Here is a 19,002-nt window from a genome sequence, read left to right as displayed (position 1 = left end):
CCCATATGCTTAATGTGTGTATAAAATCACCCATGCATGTCACATTAAACACCTGCAGAAGTGCCAAGGGGATCAGAGTCAAGTTATTTATGCACAGTTTGTCACCATGTTACCTGTTCACCTTTGCTTGCTATGCAATCTATTGGAGACATCTTCAATGAAATAGGTAATGAGAGGCAGTGCAGCTCAGCCTGATTTACTGCACACTGACACTTTGGTAGTTGGCTGTTTGACTGCTGAGATTTCCAAGATGAGAATTAAACAGATCATGCCTGTTCACCTTGGGTAAGTGAATCGCTACTTCCTGTGTGCTACTCAAATACACAGGATTATGATTAATTTGAGTTATTGTAAACATCATTGCAGAAGAGGAAGGGTGCAGAGCAAAAGGAAAATCATGTGTCTGACTATGTGAGTGTCTATTTTTGTAACAAAACCTGGTGTTTTGTGTATCATTTCCTATATCTGACAATATTATGCCTTTTCTTTGTATTTATTTTTGTCATGATGCAGCTGTCAGCAGATTTACAAACCTCATCCTGTCTCCAGGGGTAGACAGTCAAAATCAGGCCGATGTCAACAATATCCTCGCAACTGAGGAAGAACTGAGTGCTGGTAAGAGAGAAGGAGCAGGTCTGCAAAGTGCTGGTGGTGTCTGCGTGGTGGAGAGAGCAACACTGCCACCTGAAGCCACAAACAAAGACGTGCGAAAAGGTACCACAAAAAGCAGCCGTGCCGGGGACTGCGCAGCCATCCCTGTCACTGATATCGATGACTTGCTCAGCCAAATGGGTGCTCCTGAGAGCAGGGCTTCGCGCACCCCATCGCGAGCGGAAAGCCCCCTCCGAGATGAATACACCACGATGTGCTGCTGTGGGACTGACGAAGGCTGCCCTGGATCTGAGCCACGGCCAGGCAAGGAGGAGCTGATGGAAAAAAATGTGAATTGTGGAGCTAGTGCACAAGGAGTTTTGGGGCTGTCTGTGTTGGACTCCATTAACACGGGCAAGCTTTTTACTGTGAATAAAAACTCTTTAAATAATTATTCTCGGAATTTTAGCAGCTTAAATGAGGATGAGTTGCCTGCAGCAAAGTGTCTGGAAGGCAAAAAAAGCGAACCATTTCCAAAGTCAATGTATGGAGCTGCTGAGGACTCTCACTCAGATGCAGAGTCTGTCACAGAAGCCCTTGATAATGCTGATGAGGTGTTGCCTGGGCCATGCACTTCTACTAACACTCCTTCAGCCTGTGCCCTAACAGAATCAGATGAGGAGCAAATTGAGATTTGTTGTGTGAACAATGAGCCACAAAAGCCCCCACTGGATCAGCATCTCACATCTGCAACAAGCTCATCCTCTCTGTCCCTACTGGACTCTTACAGTGGCAAAGTTTTGCAAACTGAAGGCTGTGCAATGTGTGGGTCACTGGAGACAAGCATTAACAAACTAGGCTTGGAAGATTATGGTGGTCCCACTCCATGTCCCTCACAATGCTCAGATGTGTCCTCTGCACCCTTGTGTTCTCCTTCCTCAGTTTTCCTGCCAGAAAAAGACATCCTAAAGAATTCAGTCAGTATCCCTGAAGTTTATTCTTTCTGTAACAATGGTGCCTTAAGTACAGAAGAACAGGTGGGATTGGAGAACAGTAATGGACATACGAAGTGCTGTGAATCCAGCAAAGAGGAAGGGTCTCTGCACTGCAAAAAGATAAGCTTTTGCTCTGCTAGAAATGGCAATGATGTGGAGAACAACTTGGTTCAGAAAGATGGATGTCACTATGAGCAGAGATCCAAATCTGAAAGTGAAGCAGTGGCTGATGACTGTAATCATGCTGTTAGCTATTGCTTAGTGAAGAAAGAAAACAACAGTTTGTCCAGCTTCTCTAAAACAGACAGCAATAATGTGAATGCATCATCATCAAGAGCAATATCACTCAGGTCTCCCTTTCCTACTAGATCTAAAGATCCAAAGGCTAATACAACTCACGACTTGCCAGGGAAAAATGAGAAAATTAATTCTGTAACTTCAGGAAGGACTTCAAATGGAAAAGTCCAAAACTCAGGCACAAATCACTGCAAAGGAGCTGCTGTACCGCACAGTCCATCCTCACAGAAAAAATCCTGTCAGGAGTCTAAGGGAATGGCACAAAAAAGTATAATGGACACTCTTTTAAATAATCAGAAAGCCAAAGTAGGACCAAAGCTGAAAGGGTTCACCATCAAAAGCAAAGCAAAGTCAAATTCAGATTCTTCTGGCACTATTCTTACCAAAGTCAGTGGGGCTGATCAGAAAAGGGCTTCTGTTTCTCCACAGCTGTCCCCAAAACTTGTGGGGAAGAAAATGCCATTGTCCCATAATTCACCTACAAATCCAGAACCTTGCAGGACCATTTCAGCAGCCTCAAGGACTCCAAAATCAGATCTAGAAAGTAAACCATCTTTGATAGTTTCTGAAGATTCACTTCTGCCTCTCTTGAATGGCACCAGCAGCCCAACAACAAGCAATGAAATGAAATGTGGCTGTGGGGAGCTAACAGATCTGCAGGAGGCATGGGGAAAGCCAAAAGAAAAGCAAGTTTCCATGCAGCCTGTGGTGTGTCAGGGTAAGAGTACTAAGATGGATGATTGCAGAGCCAGAGATGGTCAGTCCAAAGTCACTTCATCTCCACATGGCATGCCAAAAGTTGAATATGTGAAAGGGAAGGTTGAGAAGCCTGAAACAGGCCTGAATGCAGTCAAGAGCATCTATACTGCAGATGACTGTAGGCAATTAGATCTGCACAACATAGGACCATCTGCTGGAGGCTCTTCTTCATTGAGGTCCCCCTTGGTGCAGCAGGATCAGCTTGAAGGGCAGGAGATCCAGCGCACTTTTATTGAGGTGAAGCTTTCCTCATCCTCCTCCTCTTCCTCCTCATCCTCTGCCTCTTCCTCACCAGCATCATTTTTGCAGATGCCATTGCTGGACAAAACAGAAGAGGTGAACACAGAAGTGCCTCAGCTGGCTGAGGAGATGGGGACCATGCAGTATTTCTCAAAATCAAACGCCCCTGGAGACAGAAATCTCTGTGGCTTGTCAAAACCTGTGACAAGGACTTACTCAATGCCGGCCCAATTATCAGGTCACTTGAGGGAGGACTGCCATGTTGCAGAGGTTCATCCTGTGCAAGGCCCCCATGCCGCAGAAGAGAGATACCCCCAGGCAGTGACAGGGATGTTAAAGATGGTCCATCTGAATCTGCCAAATGGTCAGAGTGGGAAGGATCAGACACACACCTCCAAAAGCATACATAAGGTCCATGACACCAGCTCCTCATCCAGTGATGTTAGCTGCCCTGCCACCAATAAACTGAGGAGCTTCAGGAAGAATTATTACTACTATGAGCTGAACTGGCCACATGAACCTACCTCATCCTTCTCTGTCAAACAAAGGATAAAATCCTTCGAAAACTTAGCAAATTTTGACCGCCCCATCGTGAAGACCATCGATATACATTCAGCTGTGAGGTCCCCTCTCACCAGGAGGTCATGTGGTGGAATGCCTGCTGCAGCCAGCCCCGCCGAGATGCCATGGGCTTTGCGGCGGAGCTTGAGCTCCTATGGTGCCAGCTCGAGCCCAGCCAATGCCATGGCCAAGTCTCTCACCAGCACAGAACCCAAGCATGTGGCAGAGGGTCATAAGGGGGAGGGAAAGCCCCAGAGGAGTGAGGAGGACAGCACTGGGGCAGGCACGTCTGCCTTTCCCCCCTCAGCCTCTCAGGCGCGCCGCAGCCGGGGCCTGGGGCGTCCACTGCTGTCCCGCTCACGGCTGCGGGAGCTGAGGGCTCTCAGCATGCCCGACCTGGATAAGTTATGTGGAGAGGGCTTCTCGGGTCCCCTGCAGCCTGCATGCTTCAAGACAGAACTGGAAATCACACCCTGCAGAACCCTCGAAATGCCCACCCAGAGAAGCACACCCCTGCCAACCCGCTGTTGCCCTGCTGAAGCAAGTGGGATGGGAAAGGACAGCAGCAGCCCTCGGAACAGTGGTTCAGGAACACCAGCATCTGCCTCAGATGATGATGTGCCCCATGGCAGCTCTCCAGATGGGGAGTGCTCAGGAAACAGCTGGTCCATCAGGTTGGTGTTCATTTGCTACTGCTGTTTTGTTTTAAACCCCACAAGCCTCTCCCAAGGCAAAGCTTCCCCACTGCCCATGTCCACCCCAAAGCATATTTCAGCCCCAGCCCCCATTCCCCTCACAATCTAGAGTGCCATTCGTCACACTCTTGACTGCTTAGAGCTGCCATGCTGCTGTCTGGAGGCAGGCACAGGGTGAAACACTTTACCCTGGCAGGGCCAGACTCCTCTGTGTCCCCTCTAGGTGGTTTGGGTCAGCTTTTGGCCATGTTAACAGCACAGCAGCTGCTGTGGAGGGAAGACTGCACAGTGCTGGCTGCCAGCACAGCCTGCAGTGACAAATGAGCTTGTCCTGACAGAAGCAGCCTTCAGACGTGGCTGTTTCCATGGTTTTTTCAATGTCTGTTGCTAAAACTATTGGGGAAGGCAGAGGGAAACAGAATGGGGGCTAGTTTTCAGACTAATTTTTAAATTGCCTTTTCTGCCCATTCCCATTCTCCCAACGTGCCATTTCTTTCCTGTTTTCAAGATTTCTACTTGTTAATGAGCTGGTCCTTCATCATTTACCCTTATGCAACCTTTGTTGTATACCTGATATCTAGCTCTACATGGTGTAGAAATCTAAAGCTGTCTTTTATATTTTTCTGCTAATTTTAGCTTGGATCAGCTTCTCATCTCAAGTCTGGACCAGCAAAAACTGCAGTCTGTTTTGTCAGCAGTAGTACCAAAATGTAATGTTGATGCTATGCTCCAAGAAGTCAAAGCACAAATAAAGGTAAAAACTTGTAAGATAAAACTAGATTATCAGTGACATTTTTAAGGGTTTTCTTAGTGGAAGCTAAAATATCTTCCAATCAGTTTCAGAGCTCCTTCAGTAGTCCTAGGGTAGGTTACAGTTGATGGTAGTTTTACTAATGCTGGTTTTTGAATGCCTGCTATAAACTCATAATATATTTGAATGGGGTTTGTATAACAAAAAGGTATTGTTTGTCCAGTAGGAAGGCAGTTTTGGGCCACAATAAATAGACCTATTTTAAGTGGAGAACTATGCCTCCATTTCAGTCATTATTACAGCTGAGAAACTTCTGAGTTTGCCAATGAGAATTTTAACTTTCCACCAACTATCTGGGTCAGACTCACTTACCCAACAGTAGAGGAAAAGCTTTGCTCCTCTCTGTGCCTAGAAACACTTGCCTTTTGCTAGAAATAGCAGTGATGGAAATTGGAATTATTACATTTAATGCTGAACTGGTGAGTTGAACACCAGGAAGTGACTGCTGGAGAGTTTGTGGGAAACTACCGTGACCTCTCCATTCTCTCCTGTGGAAATGGATTATTGCATTACGGTAACCTCATTCATTATCTAGATGTTAATAGAAGGCATCCAAAGTTAAATGATTGCCAGGGTATTACTCCTTTGTTTGCAGTGTTTGTGTTAGTGAGGTACATCCACATCCTTTTAAAATCAGAACATAAATTGATAAAATAATGACAGCATGGTAGGGGAAACTGCCATCTGGTCTGCATAACTGCTGAGTGAGCTGCATTTACAGTGTTCATAGAATCATAGAATCATAGGATCATAGAATCAATAAGGTTGGAAGAGACCTCAAAGATCATCAAGTCCAACTTGTCACCCAAGACTTCATGACTACTAAACCATGGCACCAAGTGCCACGTCCAATCCCCTCTTGAGCACCTCCAGGGATGGTTACTCCACCACCTCCCTGGGCAGCCCATTCCAATGGCTAACAACTCTCTCTGTGAAGACCTTTCTCCTCACCTCCCTGGCACAGCTTGAGGCTGTGTCCTCTTGTTCTGGTGGACACAGAACATTCCTGAGTCTTATTCACAAAGACTGACATTTCAAATGCATAACAGGCTGAGAGGAACAGGACCCTCCAAAAATACTCTACCAGGGGCAGAATAGCTAAATCTTGCAAGTCCCAAGATCTTGGTAAGTTAAGGGGGTTTGGTAGGTTTACTGATAAAATTAGGATTGGATTGTACTTCTGGCCAACAGTAATTAGGTGTTCTTTAAAGTAATTTGCATGGACTCATGGAAAGAGTATTTATTTATGCCATTTGTCAAAGGTCAAGAACTCAAATATTTATAAATCTGAATGTGTTTTGGAATGCAGTCCTTGTCTGCATAACTTCTTACCCCTATTTAAGCCCAGCATGGCACTCTGGAAACTTTTATTTTAGTCTAATGCTGGATTTAAATGTACAATAGGACAGCTCTTCATAGTTAGACTATTGCTGAACAATGAGATGGACTGCCTGATTTGGACTGAGAACCTCCCAGGAAAAAGTTTGTCATCATCTTTTACTCTAAACAGTGCTGAATTTCCTGCTAGGATTTAATAACTGCTACTAATATTAAAAAAAAAAAAAAAAAAAGAAAGAAAGACCAAAAAAAAGAGTAAATGTACAGTCATTTTCTTGGTTATATCTCTACTTACAATAATCTTTGGCTAACAGGCTGAACAGAGGTGATCATCTGGAGGCCTCGTGTGCCTCCATTATGTGACCAAACAAAGCAACGAGCATCTTCAGCCAAATCTCTGTGCCATATAGTACACATGCTGTCTGAGGAGAGCACTTTGAGCTGGAGAGGGAGGAAATACGTGACCTCAGCAATGGGAAGCCAGGATTCATACTGTTGCTGACTGGCACAGGACATATGGTCCTGTACAACCCTGTAATATCTGAGCCTCTGATATTTTTCTTCTCCAGTTCAAGCAAAAGAAGTTGTGATAGCAAGGACTGGAAAGAATGTGACCTCTTAAACAAAAAGGTTGCTATGGTGAACTCAACTTTGACTGTCATTAATTCAGTTAAAGATACATATGTGTATCTATTACACTCATTGCACTTTGAAAGGAGATAGCCTAGATACTCAACTCGTATTGTTTTACCTTGAATACTCACTTAAATACAGGTCAGAAAGGTCCTAACATCTGCAAAAGACTGTGGGCTAAGATGTTCAGCCCTGGCTTCTCCTCTCTCCTCAAGTACTGATGGACCACTGATGTGGAACAGGGTGGCATCAGTATCTGAGTTTGGCTTTGTGCATTGCAAGGATGCCTCTAAAGAAAGGCTTTCAATGCCACTTTAGTGGACTAAATATGTCATTGACTGCTAAACAGATTAAGAGGTTGGTTTCTAATGATATGCCATTAATTTTAATATTGACAGTTTCTGGAAATGACTGATGTTGGATAGGATCCCAGAGAAAAGCTAAAAGATGTACTTTCTACTTCCTACTTCTGAGGCTCTGTCTTACAGATGGTTACTATCCCCTTAGTCCACAAAATGCTTGCTTATAATATCCCTTACACCACAAAATGTGGTCTCTGTAACAGTGTCTGGTTTTGTCCTAAGAACAGTTAGGAAGATATCAGACTTGCTGGACAGGACTGCTTGTTTCTCATAGCAATTTCTGTATTTTGTCAGCAGGCAATCACTTGAAGAGATCAGCTTTACATCTTTGTTCTGTTCTGAAGCCGAGTTCAGCCCTGGTGCAGACTAATACCATCCCCTTCCTGTGCTATATGCTCTCATTTCCACGACAGCACAGGTTTTAGTCCCTTTCAGATCACTAATAGGCACGTTACTTTAATCTGCCAAGTGACACAGTTTCTCCTGATGTCCCATGTAACCTTCCAAAGCTTCTGTTTGTAGCACTTGCTCCTTGTGACTGACCAGCACTGCCTGGAAGAGGTCGATGCAGCTGCCCTGCTTTACACGTTCATAAGTGCCTTTCAAAGGGAAGGAGAAATGGGATAAAAAATGTGTTAGTAATTCTTGGGAAGTACAATACTTATTCTAGAAAGGTGTGTGGGAACTATTGAGTTTTGACTGCAAAATGTCATGCAATGTAAATTCGATTACAGCCTGTAAAAATGAGACTGCCCAAGGTATTAATACCCTTCCATTATACAAATTTCAGCTTTGTTTTATAGCCTTGGATTGACTGAATAAATCTTTGATATCACCTGAATTCTCTTTTCTGGATGCTACCCATATGCAGCCTGAAGAGAAATGCATTTAATGACTTGGGCTTAATTCCTTGAATTGTTTTTTTTGCCTGTCATAATCTGAGGATACTGAGAATTTGTGCAGGAACTTGGTCTTGATCTTTGGTTTTGTTTTACTTCTTCTTCCCCTTGACCTCCCTTTCTCTGCTAGAATAAAGAAGACACATACTTTGTAGTCTTGCACAAAGAAGAAGGAGCTGGCCTGGGATTTAGTGTTGCTGGAGGAATAGATCTGGAACAGAAATCAGTCACAGTAAGTGATGGCTCCAGGTTTGCTCAGTGGTGGTTTTGTTTGTTTGTTTGTTTTATTGGAGTTTTGTTTTTGCTTTTCCTTTGTGTGGTTTGGTTTTGGGGTTTGGTTGGTTGGGGTTTTGAGGTTGGGGGGGAGTTGGTTGGGTTTTTTGCAAAGCTTGCTTTATTTCAGGCTGGTGATTAGATCAAGTGTTTGTTTATCAAGACTCAATGGAAGTTATTCACAGTCATAAAGCAGCTTCTCTCAGAGCTGGCTGCATTGCCATCTGCTACTGAAATCAAAGAGTGTCTGGGAAGCTTAATTTTTATCATTGGAGATGGATGCCAGTTATGTTTTCAGTCTGTTAAAGGCCTGTTACTGGGTGGGATTGGCCAGATCTAAATCCTATCTGTGTAAATGAAATTGTGTGTGCAACTGCAGTTCATGCAGCCTTTTAGGGGAGTTTTTTTATCCCTAGCCCTTGAAAATTATCTTTGTGCAGCAAAGTTTTTTAAGGATTTTGCAAATCCTGAGAGTGACTGTTTCAGACATAAGGAAACATTCTAGATTGCACCTCACAGATTGTATTTTGGTGTTATTTAAGACCTGTGGGTGGCCAGTAAATGAGGATTATTGTTCTGTTAGCTTGTTTAAAAAAAAATATAAAAATTCTTACATGGTATTCTGAACCAAAGATACTGTGTGACGTTAAATGACATTGGTGTGTAAAAAATGATAGCAAGCAACTGATATGCTGTTAAAAAACAGATCCGTGGGATAAAATTACAAGAAAACCGGTGTCCCATGTGTCAGTTTCTTTGCACAAGATAGACATTTAAAGCCTGCCCAGAGAGAGAAAGATCCATTAAGTGCTGACATTAGAAGAAGGTTATGTTTTCAGTCTTTGAGGCCTGCAGCAGCCCTTGCAGGAATCTGTGCTTTGCTCCCAAATATGACCAGTATAAGCACACAGAATATAATAGTCTATGTTACCTGCATGGGAGATGCAATGATGGATAGGATAGGATAGGATAGGATAGGATAGGATAGAATAGAATAGAATAGAATAGAATAGAATAGAATAGAATAGAATAGAATAGAATAGAATAGAATGGCCCAGGTAATCAGCTAACCCATGGCACCAAGCACCCTATCAAGTCTCCTTCTAAACACCTCCAATGATGGCAACTCCACCACCTCCCCACGCAGCCCATTCCAATGGGCAATCACTCTCTGTATGGAGAATTTCTTCCTAACATCCAGTCTGAACCTCCCCTGGTGCAGCTTGAGACTGTGTCCTCTTGTTCTGGTGCTGGTTGCCTGCGAGAAGAGACCAGCCCCTGCCTGCCTACAACCTCCCTTCAGGTAGTTGTAGACAGCAATAAGGTCTCCCCTGAGCCTCCTCTTCCCCAGGCTAAGCAACCCCAGCTCCCTCAGCCTCTCCTCATAGGGCTTGTGCTCCAAACCCCTCACCAACTTTGTTGCCCTTCTCTGGACACACTCCAGCAAGTCAACATCTTTCCTAAACTGAGGGGCCCAGAACTGGACACAGGACTCGAGGTGTGGCCTAACCAGTGCAGCGTACAGGGGCAGAATGACCTCCCTGCTCCTGCTGGCCACACTGTTCCTGATAGAGGCCATGATGCCACTGGCCTTCTTGGCTTTCTGGGCACACTGCAGGCTCATGTTCAGCCTACTGTCAACCAGTACCCCCAGGTCCCTCTCTGCCTGGCTGCTCTCCAGCCACTCTGACCCCAGCCTGTAGCACTGTGTGGGGTTGTTTTGACCAGTGTGTAGAACCCAGCACTTGGATGTGTTAAATCTCATGCCGTTGGACTTTGCCCATCTGTCCAGCCTACCAAGGTCCCTCTGCAGAGCCCTTCTACCCTCTAACAGATCAACACCTGCCCCCAGCTCGGTATTGTCAGCAAATTTACTGATGATGGACTCAATCCCCTCATCCAGATCATCAGTAAAGATACTGAACAGGATAGGGCCCAGCGCTGATCCCTGTGGGGCACCACTACTGACTGGTTGGATGTGGCACCATTCACCACCACTCTCTGATCATCTAGTCCAACTGCCTGACCACTTCAGGGCTGACCAAAAGTTAAGGCATGTTATTTAAGGCATTGTCCAATGCTTCTCAAACATTTGACAGGCTTGGTACATTGACTACATCACTAGAAAGCCTGTGCCAGTGTTCGGCTGCCCTCTCAGTAAAGGAATTTTTCCTCATGTACATCACCAGATGTCTTTGATATGACCTCTCTATTCCACTTACCTGTTGCAGTTAGGTGCCTGCATCTATCACTGAGGCTATTATTCCAGGTACGAAAGCCTGCTTGGACTCCCTGGAAACGTCTCTCCCTGGATCTGTATGGGGTTGTGGCAGGTGTCATTCTCAGTATGGCCCTGCAATGAGAAAGAATGGGAGCTAAAAGGCTTCCAATTCCTTCCTATTATTCTGGGTATTAGGAAAAATTCCAAGAGAATGCCATGTAGAAATGTGTGCTTGTGTCCAGATTTGCTGCCATGGACCTAGACCTGTGTGTGTGGGAAACCATATTCTGGCTGCTAAAATTACAGTGCCTGATAGGCAAGTCTTTAAATACTGGGTCTTGAGTCTTCCAGTCAGTTCCTTTCTGTAAATGGCACACATCTAAGTCTCAGATGCACTTGCTTGAATTTACTCCAAATTTAATCGACTCTGAATAGAGAGTTGTTTTTTTATTCTCTAGGAAAAATTTATTTCAAGACACCAAATCATCACTTTTACATCTGTTTGCATGCTTTTTGATCAGCCAATTGTGGTGGACAATTAAATACTTGTTCAGCTGCAGTATGTCAGAGCCTTTCTGGGCACAGATGCTGTTCAGTGCTTAAAAGCATGCATTTGAAAACAGCACAGGATGCATGTCCCAGTCAGAGTGAATCTGGAGAGTGGGTGTCACACACCACAAAGTTGTTCTTGGATTTTGCTGTAGCATAGATGTAGATTTAACCCGTGTGTTACTTGCAATAAGTTAATTAAAGAGCTGTGAGGAGTCCAGGAAGAGCATAAGCGATTTGTGACACTACATTCCTTAGCTGGTTTTGGTTGTCTTTGGTTTAGAAATGACCATGCAATGATAGCACTTCTTCCTCTCTTTTCTCCCCATCCCTAACTGCAGTTCTCGTCTGGTCACTTAGACCCTAGTATTTGAGGCTGTTCATTAGAGAAATGCATTGTGCCTGATATCCAGGCAGTGCACATTGATTGCAAACTTTGGTGGGCTCTCAGTGTTCACCTTGGCTTGTGTGGTCACAAGGTTAAAGCAACTTTAAGTTAAAAGTCTTTCTTGTAGGTTCACAGAGTGTTTTCCAAGGGAGTGGCATCTCAAGAAGGGACTATTCATCGAGGAGATCTTGTTTTGTCAATCAATGGCAAGTCTCTTGCAAGCTCAGTCCATGGGGATGTTCTGAATACTCTTCATCAGGCAAGGCTACACAAACACGCGATCGTCGTCATCCAGAAGGAAAAAGACAAAGCAAACAATTCCTCCAGGCCTGAGATATCAGCTACTGGCAGAAAATGTGTGGGGTCTGGAAAAGATGTTTCCATGGAAATAGGAACAGGTATGATCTTTGTCCAAGAACAGTTGGAAGGATTCCCTAGCAGAGCAGACTGAAGGGGAAAATGCCCATGTGTTTCAGATTAAAAGTGTCTGTGCCTTATGTCATTGAAGAGAGCAAATGAAATTACCTTTACATTTTATTTGTTCTTTTTGGAGCCTAAATGCAGTTTGGGGTTTGGGTTTTTTGTTTGGTTGGTTGGTTGGTTTGGTTTGGGTTTTTTGTTTGGTGGGATTTTCTTTTAATATCATAATCAGACAGAAACTTAGAAGAACATTTCGGGCCTAATCTGATTTCTATAAAGTTAGTGATTCCACATATGCTTCCAATCCAGGATAAAGTCATTTTAAGTCATAACAGTAGTCTGCACAAGAAAGCAAACAAGAAAAAAAATACAAGAAGAAACAAAACCAAACCTCAAAGAAAATCCCAGGCCCTGCAATTTGTTATGCTTTGGAATATTGGAATTGAGCTTGCTCTTTCTAATATCAGATTTTGTACTGTTTCTTCTAAAACTGCTGCTATTACAGTAAGTGGAGCTAAGCCAAATCCAAGTCAGCCATCCCATAAAAATCTAGGGATAAATAGTTTAAGGGGAATTCTGTTAGTGGAATGGTAAGTTCCTATTGGGGAACAAGACAGCATTTCAGTGTGAAGACTGCACTTGGGGTGTTACAAAGAGATCTCTCCGATTTTTTGTAGAATCAAGACACCTGTTTGCATACCACTGCTTTGGGAGCAGGAGGGTGACCTACTTCAGTCCTGTGCACTGTCCTTGAGAGGGCATGTGCAGTGGTTATGGCTCCCTGCTGAGAGATTTGGGATGTGATTTCCCCTGCCTTCCTGGGCAGTACCAAGCATGCAGCTCAGACCACCCCAAAATGTGAACATGGAGCAGCCACTCACCCAATTTTAATCCACTGGCTGTAATTGGGTTTTTTTCCTCTCTGTAGTAGTTTTTATAATTCATGCCTTCACTGGGTTTTATAGCACAGTTTTGTAATACACCTTAGAAGAAATAGGAAATGCTTTGTACGGGAATGGATCAGCCCTTCTGGAATGGCTTCCACGTATATAATATGTGTAATTACTTTGGAATCCCTTTCTACCCTAAACTCCCTCATGTCCTGCAGTTGACAAATGCAGAGTATCTGCTGGGTGCAGGCACTAGAGGGCAATATTATCTCATAAACAACATAGTATTGGGTTATGGAAAACATCCATCCTTTGAGGCAAAGCACATCTCTAATGTTTTAGATTTAAACATTTACAGTTGTTTGAGGAAATGGTGTCCGTAGTCTGTGATAATGTGGACTGTGTGATTTTTACATTTATACAGGACAGAAAGGGTCCTGTTTCCAGAACTGCAGATTTACTTCCTCCTAAGAAAAAAAATATTTTATGTCAGCTACAGCAATATTGTGTTCTAAAAATATTTGCTATTTAGGAGGCAGAATGAGCTCACAAGTAATTATGGTTCTTTCCATAGAAATGAGACCAGAAGCAATTATTCATACTTGTGAATGAGTACAAACTTGCCCTTAAGAGGATAGAACATGTTCATTCAATGTAACATTTGATTAATTTCTGTTACTTACAAAGATGCAGCTCATTGAATAAGCAGGTGGGAACAAATGAAAGAAAAAGAAATGCTTCCCACTCTCTATTTTTGTAATTTTTCTGTTACTGTGTTGATGTTCAGATTCTTTGATAAGTCTGCCAAACTTTAATTTTGCCCACAAATATGCCATGGCAGGCTTTTGTTGAACATGCAAAATGAGAATGCCTCTGTGTGTAAATACATTTTGTACTGTCTTCCATTCACAGCGGCAATAATACACATTCATTGGATGACTGCATGTTCAGCATGTTCTAGTCTGAATAGGAACTGAACTCTGAACTGCTTTGTCACCGCAGCAAAAACAATCTCAACCAAAGACAGCTTGTCCTTTACTGTTGACTGCCTAACAAGATGCTGTCTATATTCTGTCACAGATCCAAACCTGGATATGAATGATGTCATCTGTGTTGAATTATTGAAAACCTCTGCTGGCTTGGGATTCAGTCTTGATGGTGGAAAAGCTTCCATTGCCGGAGACAGGCCCTTGCTCGTAAAAAGAATATTTAAAGGTACTACAAGCATGCAATGGATATTATGCCAGTTTTCCTGTTGTGCATTGTACAGACATTCAAATTCATGAGGTCTTTTTTTTTTCTCTTACTCTTTTTTTTCTTTAAGCTACAGTGGGTTTTATGGCCTTTGCTTCTTACTACTTGTGTGACCGTTTTAGGCTGAAATTATGTGGTGGTGAGAGAAAGTTCAGTTCTCCCCCCCACATACTTGCTCGCCAAAGTGGTCAGTGAAAAAAAAACACTCCTGGGAATGGCTAGGGATTTGCATCTGCTAGTAAATGTTTGTGAAGCAATCTGATTTACTAAATATGATGCAGTTACTTCCTGGGCTTGTCCACTACTCTATAGACATTAAATTACAGCAGTAGTACTGCTGTAAAGTAACGTTTGAGAAAGTTTATGCGTCATCTGATTCTCTTTTTTAAGAGAAGTGCTGTGCAGGTAATCAGTGTGGTTTCAAAGCACAATCCTGCATAATTACCAATTATTAATTTTAGTCTTCTGGGTTTTGTTTGGGGATTTGTTGGTTGGTTGATATTTTTCTGTTAAGTATCAATATTAGCTTTTGCCAAGAATATGCAATGTTTGTATTCAAAACCTGCCACTCTTGGGTGCTTTGTTTGTTAGCAGGTATAGTTAAATTTATATGAAATGTATAGAAAGGAAACAAACCCCATAACTATCCTGTGATTTTAGTATGCCTTAGGTGTTCAAGAGGAGGTTGGACGTGGCACTTGGTGTCATGGTCTAGTTGTGAGGTCTGTGGAGACAGGTTGGACTCAATGATCCTTGGGGTCTCTTCCAACCTTAGTTATACTGTGATACTGTGTGATACTGTGATAGTCTGGGATTCATTATGAAAAAAAGTAGAAGCAGCACTATCTAAAGGATGCTGAAACTCAGTCTGTGAGTGGACAGCATTTTTACAGGATTCCTTTTCAGTGGCTTATTCTCTCATCAAGGCAAAAAATCAAACTGATATTTCCTGAGTTTTGCATCAGTTTCTATGTGTGTTTGTTTTCTCCTCTTTAGAAAGTGATTCTGAAGGTAAAGGATATGTTCATTTTTTGGTCTCATTAATCTATATTCTTAGACACAGTTTAATTCCCCTCCCAGTGATAGCTGATATTAGTTAAATTGTCATTGCAGAAAATACTTTTCTTGAGCTTTGAAGGATGTCTCCCTTCCTGTCTCTAATGTGTTTGTCCTGTATTTGCCACCTGTATTGGCTTGTTCATTCCTGTTGCCCAGGTTTTACAACCCACTGCATTACCTTATTATTACCCTATTAAAATTCCACTTGAGAAAATGTATCAGTTCTACATACAATCTGCATATTTACTTTATCATGCAGGTTTTCTTGTAGCTACAGAGATAACACACAGTATAGTCATGTACTCACACTGCTTCCTTTAAAACCTGTCATTTTTGGGGGGGGACAAGGATTTAGGGTTAAAATAATGTTTTCTGTGAGATGCAGCATGGAGTAGGTTGAAGATAAGTGATCTGTACTGAAATTGTCACATTTGAAAAAATGGTTTATTTCTGTTAATCACAGTAGAAAGGTTTACTGGGTTTTGGGTTTGTGGGGTTTTTTTACACTGACTTTCCCCCCTTTTTGTTCCTAGGTGGTGCTGCAGAGCAATCTGGAAACATAGCAACTGGAGACGAAATTCTTGCCGTTAGTGGAAAATCATTACTCGGCCTCATGCATTATGATGCTTGGAACATTATTAAATCTGTGCCAGAGGGCCCTGTTCAGTTACTGATCAGAAAACACAAATCTGCAGTATGATGGAAGCACTAAATCTAATCACACTTGCTGAAACAAAAACATGTAAAAGTGGCTACAAGCTATCTTTGTTTCTAAAGTCACACAAAAGTGTCTTAATGTTCTACAGAGAGGTGCTAAGAGCCTTGAAGAACCACTGAGCAAGCACGTGATGAGCATCGTAAAAATCTCACTTAATTATTGGGGATAAAGAAAGCCAAATGTTAAAGACATTTTTTTATTATGTGGCAGTTTTAATGGAACTTCAAGACCTCTCCTGGGTCTGATTTAAACTATTTTGACTGAGACAAATAACACTGTGCCTGTCCCTGATATTTTTAGTATCTGCAGAGCGCTGGGAATATAAATTGTTGGTTGCCATCCTGTTGACAAGGATGGGTATTTAGACTGTACTATATCACTTAGTTGTAATAAGACTTTAGGACACCTACTTAGGGTCTGGTCCTTTTTTGTTGTTGTAATAAGAGAATGTCTGGAACAATCTCACTTTATTCTTCTAAGTGCAGTTTTGCTAAAAAATGCATGATGAAAGTATAATTTTGCACAACTTTTATGCCTAAAACATGAGCAGTTTATTGCAGATCTGAAAAAATCCTCTGATTAAACTGATGAACTAACTCAGCATCCACCACAACTGAATCTGCTCTAGGATGCAACTTAAATCTGAAAGCACTTGGCATTAATGCAATATAAATCTGTGAGCAAGAAAATCATGTCCGAATAATAGGTAATTGTCCACCAAGGTGTGGACTGAGTTCTTAGTTATGATTAAAATGGAAGTGACAAAAATTGGGGTCTGAATCTTCAAATTTAGACTTCTAAAATTAGGCACCTTTACTATATATATATATATATTTTTAAAGAAGGATAATTTCAAGTGCTGAGCACTTGCAGAGCCCACAGACTTCAGCAATTGCTAAGTGTGTCTGAAAGCTGGGCTACTAGAGGTTTAAGGCTGCCTGGCTTGAAACACTCAAGCTGGGAAGTGGTGGTCTAGTGACGGGGATTATAACAAATTGAATCTGAACAGGCCATACTTGTGGTGGCTTCTAATTGCTCTTTTTTGTTTTCTCCTGTCACGTATTTATTTTTGCTTGTGTGAGAGTGGGTGAGGATGTGTGTGAAAGATACAAGTGTGCCCAGCTGCATCAGGAACGGGTTGATGCTGAGGGTTCTGGATGATGAAACTGAAAAGTGTGCATGGGAGAAACCATGGTCATAGATACAGCAAAATTCAAAGGGGTGTAATGCTGCAGGCACTTCGTTTCGTTTTTCTGACCTCTAGTCACAGTAGAGGTAATACAGGATCACAGGATGTTGGGGGTTGGAAGGGACACCCAAAGGTTGTCAAGTCCAACCCCCCTGCTAGAGCAGGACCATAGAATCTAGCACAGGTCACACAGAAATGCATCCAGATGGGTCTGGAAATTCTCCAGGGAAGGATACTCTACAACCTCCTGGGCCAACATGTTCCAGTGCTCTGTGACCCTCACAGGGAAGAAGTTCCTCCTCATGTTGAGATGGAACCTCCTGTGCCATAGTTTATATCCATTACCCCTAGTCCTATCACAGGGTGCAACAGAGAAGAGCCTGTCCCCTCCCTCTTGACACTCACCCCTCAGAAACATTTATCAAATCCCCCCTTAGTCTTCTCTTCTCCAGACTAAACTGCTCCAGGTCTCTCCTCGTAGGGCACATGCTCCAGTCCCTTAATCATCCTGGTAGCTCTCCATTGTACTCTCTCCAGCAGATCTCTGTCCCTCTTCAACTGGGGAGCCCAAAACTGGATGCAATATTCCAGGTGAGGTCTCACCAGGGCAGAGTAGAGGGGGAGGAAAACCTCCCTTGATTTGCTGGACACACTCCAGGGATCAGTAGTGGCTGAGTGTTATTTATAGTCTGCTGTGTTGCAAGGAGAGTGTATGGGTGCAAAAGATTAGACTCTGTTATTTCTCTTATACATCGAAGATAGCTAAGCAACATAAAAGAGATACAAGAGGAAATGGGCCTGTGTCATTATCAGCTGAGAACAAGCTGTTTGTTTCAGAGTGCCCAGGTTGTTCATCGCATTAGGCTGAAAGCTGCTTGCAGGCAACATACCCAGGGCGAAGAGCTCTTGTCCTGAAACCAGTCCAGATCTGAAGTGCTGCCTATATTTATAGTAAGCCAACACATTGCGTAGCTACTAGGAAAAGGTCTGAGCTTGTCACTTGGTGCTACCCCAAGATAGCACTATAGTTCAGTTAATTTACATTTATTCAACGGTGCTTGGAGCAATTGCTTCCAGGTTACCGGAGCACTCACTTTGGCTCATTTCTGTGACAGCTGCATTAGACTGCAGCTCATGGTGTGCAGAGGAATATTCAGTTCTGCAAAGGCAACTGAAGACCAGGTGAGCAGAAAAGCTGTGCAAGGTTTGCCTAAAAGTTAGAACAGATGTACTTCATTTTCAATGGCATATTAGCATGTGAGTCCAGGGACAGTCACATCTTTTTGGTTACAGGAAAAGCAATACTACAAAAGTAGTCCTACAGCTGTTTGCCTGCAGGATTTCTGCAGAAAATAATTTAGGTTCAGTGAAATGACTATGGAGTTGGGTTTTCTGTGACCCTGAAGCTCAGCCGATCTGTTAGGACCAGTCCTTGCCTCCAGTCACCTCAGTGGTGGGAGAGTCTTCAGGAGAAAACAGCACTTGTGGTCATAGGATCCCACTGAGGGTGCAGGCCTGTGCTGGAATAAAAGAGGTTACCCCTGCATATTTGCTGAAAAGCATGGAGAAGACATTTGGCAATGACAATTAAAAAGTGAGGCCTTGTTCAGGAATGACCAAAATCTGACCGTAATGGTGTGTATAATAGGTACATAAAATGCATGTGGAATTTAACGCAGCGTAGTGAATACATACCTGTATGCGTATAATATGTACAAGTGCAGTACTGACTATTTGCTGCTTTAATGTGGGAAATCACAGTTGTGTTTTAGGAGATGGCATTTTTGTTCAGTCCAGTTTAAAATTTTGGAGGTTCCAGTGGAGGGAGGCATGTATCTCCCTCACTTCTAAACCAGTATG

General features: G+C 42.9%; 1 protein-coding gene across 5 annotated transcripts in view; it reads left to right on the top strand.

Annotated features, from left to right (window-relative positions):
- The window catches only part of PDZD2 (PDZ domain containing 2), a 148,545-nt gene extending 130,996 nt beyond the window's left edge, over positions 1-17,549 (top strand). For 4 of the 5 annotated variants that reach the window (XM_054177743.1, XM_054177744.1, XM_054177741.1 and 1 more), the window contains 6 exons: positions 514-4,117; positions 4,775-4,892; positions 8,312-8,413; positions 11,740-12,010; positions 14,003-14,137; positions 15,769-17,549. In XM_054177743.1, coding sequence (XP_054033718.1) covers positions 514-4,117; positions 4,775-4,892; positions 8,312-8,413; positions 11,740-12,010; positions 14,003-14,137; positions 15,769-15,935 — 4,397 coding nt within the window. In that variant the 3' untranslated portion in view covers positions 15,936-17,549. The remainder of the gene's footprint in view (positions 1-513; positions 4,118-4,774; positions 4,893-8,311; positions 8,414-11,739; positions 12,011-14,002; positions 14,138-15,768) is intronic. The other variant, XM_054177742.1, reaches the window with a different exon arrangement.
- The last annotated feature ends 1,453 nt before the right edge of the window (positions 17,550-19,002 follow it).

Source organism: Dryobates pubescens, chromosome Z, assembly GCF_014839835.1.
Source record: "Dryobates pubescens isolate bDryPub1 chromosome Z, bDryPub1.pri, whole genome shotgun sequence".
Taxonomy (NCBI): Eukaryota; Metazoa; Chordata; class Aves; order Piciformes; family Picidae; genus Dryobates; species Dryobates pubescens.
This window is presented reverse-complemented; position numbering and strand designations above follow the sequence as displayed.